The sequence below is a fragment of the Herpailurus yagouaroundi genome, unplaced genomic scaffold, assembly GCF_014898765.1.
Source record: "Herpailurus yagouaroundi ecotype Mexico unplaced genomic scaffold, PumYag 29, whole genome shotgun sequence".
NCBI classification, from domain to species: Eukaryota; Metazoa; Chordata; class Mammalia; order Carnivora; family Felidae; genus Herpailurus; species Herpailurus yagouaroundi.
The window spans coordinates 65,733,787-65,743,165 of record NW_024412377.1 but is presented as its reverse complement, the minus strand read 5'-3'; the positions used below and the strand labels follow the sequence as shown (position 1 = coordinate 65,743,165).

The 9,379-nt window shown below is 54.6% G+C and overlaps 1 protein-coding gene across 1 annotated transcript in view; it reads left to right on the top strand.

Moving 5' to 3' along the window:
• Positions 1-9,379, top strand: part of GPRIN1 (G protein regulated inducer of neurite outgrowth 1) — a 13,551-nt gene continuing 4,172 nt past the window's right edge. Inside the window, exons 1-3 of the mRNA XM_040492900.1 lie at positions 1-107; positions 5,437-5,563; positions 6,764-9,368. Coding sequence (XP_040348834.1) covers positions 6,930-9,368 — 2,439 coding nt within the window. The 5' untranslated portion in view covers positions 1-107; positions 5,437-5,563; positions 6,764-6,929. The remainder of the gene's footprint in view (positions 108-5,436; positions 5,564-6,763; positions 9,369-9,379) is intronic.

The window sequence follows — 9,379 nt, the reverse complement described above, 5'->3', positions numbered from 1 at the left end:
CCGGAGGCAGCCGAGGCCGCTCGGGCGGCGGCGGCAGCGGCAGCGGCAGCGGCAGCGGCTGGAGCTGGAGCGCAGCGCGCCAAGGAGACGAGCGGTGGCACAGCAGGGTAGGTGCCGAGCCCGCACCTGCTGCCCGCTATGGGCGGGCGGCAGCGACCCCATTCCTCTGCCCGCGGCCGCCCCAGAGCCGCTGTCCAGGGTCCTGGAACCACCTGGGTGGAGGGGCTCGCGCACCGTGCGAGGCGTGTGCCCAGCGTGCGCCGGTGTGTGTGTGTGCGCGCGCGGCCGGGGGCGGCGGGTGTCCATTTCCAGGCTCCTCGCAGGGGTGGGGCGGGGCGGGGGCGGGTCCCGCAGCCTGGGGCCCGGCGCTCGAGGGACCTTGAGGGCCAACCCTCCCTGTGTGTAGGACCCGGACCCTGCGCCCGGCCTCGCCGCGTGCGGCCGCATTGTTCGACAGGGTTGTGCGGGAGGGGGCGCTTCCCGCCACCGCGGGGAAGGGGGTCCGCCCGCGTTGATCCATCTGCCCCCTGGAGCGAGCTCTGTGCTCGAGTGGCTCCACTGAAACCACCGGCACTACTGAGCACACTCGCTGTCGCACACTCAGTATGGCATACACTCTGGGGCACCATCACACACCCCATTACACACTCACCGCGTTCATACATGGGCATCCCACTCCCGGGTGAGGCCACGATCTTCTCTCTCTCTCTCTCTCTCTTACACACACACACACACACACACACACACACACACACACACTATGGCCCTTGGTCATTCCATCCTACTCATACACACGGCCACCTGTGCACCCACCCAGTACACTAAGTGGGAGCCTTGTGTATATACCCAGGCATAGCTACGCATTCACACCGGCCATTGCCTATCACAGAACACCCAACTCAACAATAGTCCCTTATCACAACACACTCACAGCCACCCTGCTCTGACCTGCTTCTGCCCATTCACATTTGCTCATGGTATCCCTCACATAACCCTAGACCCTGGAGTAGGCTGTGCACACACTCCCTCTCCCACACTCTCCATATCTTAGCTTGCTGCCCATCCCCTGCACTCACTCAGCCCAAGTATGTGCACCCCTGATTGTCCACTCTTGCCCTCTTGTGGATGAACGGATGGATGGTCTGGGTCCATTTCTGGAAAAAGGTATGGCTGTCACCCTTTGCTAGACTCTCTCCCCTACGGCCCTAGGCAGGAAGCTTTGCTGCTCCAAGGATACTAGGAGACAAGGGGCGGAGAGGGTGAGGGGCAGCAGACCCAGATTGTCAGACACACACACAGGCATACACTCACACCTTCTGGAGTACTGCAAGCCTTTGTTGGTCTCATCACCATGGGAGGAGGTGTTTGCAGGTGCCTGGCAGCCCTGGCTTCATATAGAGAAGAAGGAACGGACTGGCCAGGTCTCTGGGCTGGAAGAAGAATTCACAGGGGCTCCCCTGCCCAAGCACCTGTGCCTACAGCCAGGCCAGCTCTCCATGAGTGAGACGCTGAGGCCATGTGGCCACACGTGTGTACACCCACAGGGTCCAAGTGGCCCCCACAAGACATAAAGACATAGGCCATTCTGCACATACAAGTTGCATGTATACACACGCAAGCTTTTCTTGAGCAGAATGCAGGAGCCAGGTCCTGCCTCTCCAGGCTGGCTTAAGCTGGCACAGACATCCATAAGCAGTCTGCATGCTCCTCTGCATGCGAGGTGAGCTGGCCCACACACCTAGGGGATCATTTCAATCTTCTACCTCAGTCAGGCCACATAAGTGTGCAGGCTTATCTGCTCATCTTGGTGGGCGTGTATCTGTTGGGACATGCTTCCTCACGTCCAAGGGATCAGGAGGACCCTTGGCCTGACCCCAAAAAGCAGAAAGGGGCTTTAAGAGCCAAGCGTCAGTGTCCAAAATCTTAGCTGATACAAGCAGGAAGAACCCAAGATTTGGGTTGAGACACAACAGGCTCTGAACCACAACCCCCGGCACCAGCTGTGTGCCCTTGGTCAAGTCTTTTTTTCCCTTTGACTTCAGTGTCTTCATCTGTGAAATGGGATGATAATGCCCCCCCCACCCCCCCGCCATGAGATCGTTGTGGAGTCTAGATGACAAAATAAGCCTGAGAGTGCTGGGCCCAGGGCTGAGCACACAGTGGGGAAAATGATGGAGCTGGGTTCCAGTGCGAGGGTAGGGCATAAGGAGGGGGTGCCCCAGGCCTGGGCTGCCTCTTGGAGAAGTGGCTTGAGGATACTGAGGCTCCATCAAGAGCCAGGAAGCACCCAGTAGAACTGTGAGCAGCAGAGCCTCTGAGAATGGTGTCTTGGCAGATCTTAAACCCAGGGCTGGGCCAGCGATTCTAGATATAACTACATCCCTTCCCCCATTTCACAGACTTTGGCCCAGACTGGAAATATTCACTCAAATTCATGGAGCAAGTCAGTGACCAAACTGGCACCTGACGCCACATCTTTCTAATGCCCTGACCAGGCTCTTTGTCCCTACCCCAGACCTTCTAGCATGTCAGAAAACAGCAAGCTGGGAACTGAGAAGCCAAACCCTTCCGGGGGGGGGGGGGGGGGGGGGCGGGTGGCGCTTTCAGAAGAGGCGTGTTACCCTCTGGGCCATGCCTGCCTCTCAGTGTCCACTTCTGGAAAATAAGAACACAGCACCTGCCTGGAAGGTGTATGGGGCCTGCACATAGTAAACATACTACAGGCTTGATGTGTGTGAGGTCATCTCCCACCCTTCTCAGCATCTAGGTCAAGTGTCAAAATTCAGGTGGCTAGAGGCCAAGGGGATAGCCTACATGAGAAGCTGGCTACAAGAAAAACCTTCAATGATCGATAGTAACGGGCAGCCAGCCTCAGTGTCCAGGACCCCATAGGGAGGGGTGGAGATTGTGGCTCGTTGGAGAGTGCACCCCCATCCAAGAAGGCAGCCACTGCTTGGCTCCAGCTGACTGTTGGCATGCAGGAAGCATGCTCAGATTGCCAAATTCTAGTTTTCTAAGAGAATCTGGAAATCTGATTTTGCACATGAAATCTTACAATTTTTAAATGTCGATCAGTTAATTCCTTTAAAAATTTCTTCTTAGCACTCTGGGTCAAACAAGCAGGTCTGAGGGCGAGATTTTGCCAGTTTGTGCCCCTGCTGTAGCTATCTCCCCCCCCCCCCCCCCGCCCCATCCCCTGCCCCCTCCTGGGAGCACAGCTGGGCTCTGACAGGCTGAGTAGATAAAAACAGGCCTTCCGTGTACACAGCCCAGCCCCAAAGTGAGCAGAGCCCCGCACGCCCCTCATCTTCTCTAATCCTCACAACAGCCCTGTGGGAGCAGGGGAGGCCTTGTCAGGGTCCCCAGTGAGGAGAAGGGACATGCCTGTGCTCATAGAGTTGCTAAGTAGGGAACTGCTTCCTCCTGCTCCCCTTCCGACTTCACTCCATTCACTCCAGCCGCTCCGGACTTTGTATGGCTACTTCAGATGCTGCCCCCAAACCAAGTGCCCCACTGTTGTCTACAAGATGGTCCCTACCCCAGGGTCCCCATTTTGGTGATGACCCTCATCCACCCAAGTCCCATAAGCCCAAAGTCTGGGGGACACAGTGGTGAATGGTCTCAGCTGTGTCCCCATTCAGGGACTCGAGGTCTAAGCAGGGACCTAGAGGTATAAACGGCACATAACGTGTGTCTGGCTAGGGGAAGAAGAAGAGGCCATAGGAACTCCAAGGAAGCTAGTGGACAAAGAAAGCTCACTGGAGGAGGAGGTGTTTGAATGGGGGCCTGAAGGTTTAATGAGAGCCAGGCAAGAAGGTGTGCAGAGGCTGAGATGCGAGAGACTGTGAAGCCATGGATAAGCCCAGAGAGGTCGTGGTGCATGTGTGTGTGTTTGTACGCACTTTGGGGAAGTGCATACTGAAAGATAAAGCTTAGTGGGTAAGTAACTACACAGGGGCTTGGAAGCACATTATAGAATTGGACTCAACCCTAAAAGTAATAGGGAGTCACTAGGTTTCTTTTCCCCCCATTTTTAAAAAGAGTGATATGTGCACACATAACCAAAATTTCATGAATCACAAAGGGGCATAGGAAAGAAAGGAAGGAAGGAAGGAAGGAAGGAAGGAAGGAAGGAAGGAAGGAAGGAAGGAAGGAAGGAAGGAAAGAAAGAAAGAAAGAAAGAAAGAAAGAAAGAAAGAAAAGAAAAAAAGTCTCTTCCACCTCTGGATCCCTGGTCTCACTTCCCAGAGGCGATTGCTACTAAATTTCATGGGTTTCCTTCCAGAAATTTTCTTTTTATAAATAAACCCATATATGTGTATCTGACCCTTTTTGTATCTGCATGCATGGGGTCCCACTAGCCAGGCTGTCCCTGGATTTTTTCACTTAATTTATCTTGGGCATCCTTCCTCATCACTCCGTACACTCTGACAGCTGTGGGGGCTCCGTGTGGCTGTCTCACATTTCATGAATTAGCTTCTTGGTTTTCTTCTTGTCACCAACCGTGTTCTCTTGCACCCTCGGTGCACCACCAATCCTTCCTCATGACCATGCCTGGAGGTGGGCTTGCTGACCTAAATGCCAAGTACACTGTAAACTTTGATGGGAATTGACAAATATCTTTCCAAAAAGATTACAACCAGTTTACTTTCCCAGCAAGAACAAAGACGGGTTGGAGCCAATGAGTGGCATAGTTGGACCAACATATTAGAAAGATCATTCAGTCCTTCGTTTAACAAATATTCATAGGGAGCTACTTGCTTACTCTATGCCAATCATTGTTCTCAACCCTGAGCTTATATCCATAAACATGACAACGTTCCCATCCTCCTGGAGCTGACATTCTAATGGGAGAGACAAACCACAAGTAATAAACAACTGTATGTAATATGTCAGATGGTGACAGGTACTATGAAGAAAACTGAGCAAGACAAGGGCGATGGAGAGTGCCACAGTGCTGGGGACTATGGGTCAGGGAAGGTCCCAGGAAGGCGACCATGAAGATATTGGGAGAGAAGCCCTTCCAGGCAGAGGAAACAGCCAGTGCAAAAGCCCCAAGGCAGCGGGTGTCCAACGACCAGCAAGGCAGCCGGTGTGGCTGAAGCAGCATAATTGAAAGTAGTAGGGGGGCGCCTGGATGGCTCAGCCGGTTGAGCATCCAACTCTTCATTTTGGCTCAGGTCATGATCTCACGGTTTCGTGAGTTTGGGCCCCACATCGGGGTCTGTGCTGGCAGCTTGAAGCTTGCTTGGAATTCTCTTTCTCTCTTCTTCTTCTTTCTCTGCCCCGCCCTCACTCATGCTGGCTCTGTCCTCTCAAAATAAATAAAAATGTTTAAAAATTAAGAAAAAAAAAGTAGTAGGAGACAAGGCCAAGATCAGTGATGGGGCCAGAAGATGCAGGGACATGTAAGGAGTTTACTTTTGCTTCACACAGGATGGGGAGACACTACATGCTTCTGAGCAGAAGAGGGATGATCTGCCTTGGATCTTGCTAAGATCCCTTCAGCTGCTGTGTTGAGAATGAACTGTTCGGAGCAAAGGAGAAAGCCAGGATAATCCAGGTGGGAGATAGTGTGAGTTTAGCTCAGGAGATATTCTGGGTATCTTCTGAAGGGAGATCCATTATGTTTTGCTGACGGATGGGATGTGGGGTGTGTGAGAAAAGTCAAGGGTGACTCTAGGGCTTTTGACCCGAGCATTAGTGAGGTGGCTTTGGGAAAGATGTCAGGCAGAGCAGGTCTGGGGGGGACCCAGTGCCCGGCTCACTCTGGCTGCTGATACGTAGTGGGATGGAGTTGCTCACAGATCCAGCTGCCTGCCAGATCCTCTCCCTGGATGTCCCCCAGACACCACACGCTCAGCCAGCTGGCTGGCTCTTGTCAGTTTTCCCCAAGATTGCTCAATTCTGCCAACTCTCTTTCCCTGGGACCTTTACTGTACCGGCTCTCTAGATTACTGCGGAGAAGGGCTGGGTGGAATGAATGAAGAGTTGGAAGGATGAGAGATTAAAGAATGATTGGCTAACCCCTCTCCTCCAGCCTCCACCCCAGAGCAGTCTTTGAAAGCACACATTTCAGACTATGTCCCTCAACGATAAACCATTCACGTCTCCCCAGGGCCTACACAGACCCAAACTGGTGGGCTACAGACGTGTTTTGTTTGACCCACATAGTGTCGTTTTTCTTTTTTAACGTTGAATTAGGGTATTTTACATTAAACTTCTGGATTTCCTGCTGCTCACTGATACTACCAGGATGTACTTCTCCAAAGCAGTCCTTGGCTGGTGGAGTAGTGGCCCCCACTTCAGACAGGGCATGCACTCTCTGGTTTGTCCCTTTCCCCACCATTTCCTATTGTTTTCTATCCAGCTGCTCCCCTCACTTAAATTACCTGCCTGGGCCCTATGGCATCAAAGTTTGTGACTCATGGTCTGGAAGACAAAAGCGTAACTTCTAGGTAGCATGCTGCACGGGGTGGGCTGACGAGGTAGATGAAGGGTGCGTGCTGCATGGGTGATGGTACATAAGCTGAAAAGTTAGTTGCGAAGGGCCTTGAATGCCGTTTTAAGAAGTCTGACCTTTATCCAGAGGGCCACTGGGAGCAGAGAAGCAGGGGAGTGATATGGTGGGACAGGAGTGGACCAGATGGGGGCAGAGAACCCAGAGGAGGCCCAGCTGCTAGAAGACAGGTGGGAAGGAGAATATAGAGACTCCTCCCCACTAGGTCGTCCTGAGTCTGAGTCTGTTTTCTCTGTGTTTCAGAACCAGATAGCAGCCTGGGGCACAGGTATGGTCACGAGGGCAGTTGGGTAGTGCTGAAGACCCAGCCTGGCTCCAGCTTCTTTGAAAGAACTCCAGCCCCCCAGCACCTCAGCCCACAGCCCTCTGTTGCCCACAGGATGGGAGCCTGGGGGCTGGGAACCCAGCCATGAGGGACTCCTGCCCCTCCCAGCAAAAGGCCAGCCCTGCATTCCTGAGGCACACCCCTACCCAAAGCCCAGGCATGGACTCTAGACACAGCAGCCCCATTGGGGCTGGGGAAGGGGCCTCCTGTTCTGAGGGCCCTGGCAGGAGCTTGGCCTGCCCCTCCCTGACCTGCATCCCTCCCCAAGAGGCAGCCACCAAGGAGACATTGGGGGCACATGGAGCCTTGATCTCAGGGACACAAGAAACCACCTTCTCTGGGAAGCCAGACCCTGTGTCCTCAGTGAACACTGATCTCTCATCCTTGGAGAATAGAAATCCTGTGTTTTTAGAGAAGATGGAATCCAAGTCTTCAAAGCAGGCAGATTCCACTTCCATGGGAGAGGAAGATGCTGGGCCCTTGAGAAAGGCAGAATCCATGTTTATAGTAAAAACAGAGCCTGCAGTCTTGGGAAAAGGGGATCCTGTGGCTCCTAGAAGGATGGACCCTGTGACCCCAAGAAAGGAGGATCCTGGATCCTTGGGAAAGGTAGATCCTGTGTGTTCTGACAAGGTGGATACAGTGTCCCGAGGGAAGGAGGATCCTGTATCTGCTACCAAAGTGGATCCTGAGTTCCCAAGAAAGGAGGAGCCCAGGTATTCAGGAAAAGAGCTTCCTGTGGCCTCAAGAGAGGTGGCTTCTGCATCTGTGAGAAAGGCAGATCTTGTGTCCTTGAGAAAGAAAGATCCTGGGCCCTCAAGAAAGATGGATCCTGTGTCCTTGCTAAACGCAGATGCTGCATCTTCAGAAAAGACAGACGCTGGGTCTTTGGGAACACTGACTCCAGGGTCATCAGGCAAAACCGAGCCTGTATCCCCTGGAATAGTAGCTCTGGGGTCCTCAGGAGGGATGGATCCTACTCGCTTGGGGATGACAGATCCTGCATCTATGGGAAATACAGAAATTGTGTCCCCCACAAAAGAGGACCCTCAGTTCCTGGGGAAGGTGGATCCTGCCTCCTCAGGAAAGGAAGATTCCATGTCGACGAGAGTGATAAAAACTATGTCTGCTGGGCAGATGGGTCCTGTATTTTCAGGAAAGATGGAACCCACATCTTTGAAAAATATGGATCCTGTGTCTTCAGGCAGGGTGGGACCGGTTTCTTTGGGGAAGGTGGAGCCTGTGTCCTCAGGAAAGCCAGAGCCCTTGTCTCCCGGGCAGGCAGAGCCAATGTCCATGGGAAAGACAGAGACCGTATCATCACAAAAGGAGGACCCAGTATCCTCCACAAAGGTGGACCCCATTTCTCTGGGAAATACAAAAACAGCATCTTCTGGAAAAGTGAACCCTGAATCGAAAGGAAGAATAGACCCAGTGCCCTCAGGTCCAGAGACTCCCAAATTCGTGGGGACAGCAGGACTCTCATCCTCTGTAAAAGGCGAGGCAGTGACTGGGGGGGAAGCAGATCCACTGTCCTCAGAGAAGGCAGGTCCTATGGCCTCTGGAATGGTGGGTCCCACAGCCTCAGGGAAGGCTGATCCCCTGGCCTTGGGCAAGGCAGACACTGTGAACAGAGGGAAGGCAGAAACTATTCCCCCTGGGGAACTGGACTCTGTGTCTTCAGGAAAAGGGGACCCCATGACTCTAGAAAAAACTGTCCTGGCATCCTTGGGAAAAGCAGAAACTGCGCCAGAGGAAAAGGTGGATCCTGTGCCTCCAGAAAAGGGGAATCCTATGAACTCTGTAAAGGTGGATCCCCGGGCCTCGGGGAAGGCAGAACCCAAGTCTGAGGGCAAAGCAGAAACAAAGCCCCTTGGGCAGGAGGGCCCTGCGGAAAAAGCAGAGGCTGCATCTCTGCAGAAGGAAAAGCCACTGGCTTTGGAGAAAGGGGAGCCAGAATCCTCAGGAAAAGCAGACCCTATTGCCTCTGGGAAAGTGGAGCCTGCGGTCCTGGGGAAGGCCAACGCTCCAAGCAAAGCAGAGCCCTCATCCTCCGGGAAGTTGGGCTCCCTGCCTCTGGAGAAGGCGGAGGCCTCCTCTTCCAGGCAGTCAGATGGCAAACCCTGCGGCCCAGGCGCTTCTCCCGCGGGTGCCGGTAGCGGCGGAGGCCTCCTGGAGCCAGCGCCCAGCACAGCGGTCTCCAGCCCAGGCCAGAAAGACCCGAAGGTCGCTGGGACCGAGAGAAGCCCCGGCCCAGAGGCCGCAGGGCCCCCGGTGGGGCCACGGACTCGCGACAACTTCACTAAGGCGCCGTCGTGGGAGGCCAGCGCCCCGCCGCCGCGCGAGGACGCGGGCACGCAGGCGGGCGCACAGGCCTGCGTGTCGGTGGCCGTGAGCCCCATGTCTCCGCAGGACGGCGCGGGCGGCCCGGCCTTCAGCTTCCAGGCGGCGCCTCGCGCGCCCAGCCCCGCGCCCAGGCCGCCCTCGCGCCGGGACGCGGGCCTGCAGGTGTCGCTGGGCGCCGCCGAGACGAT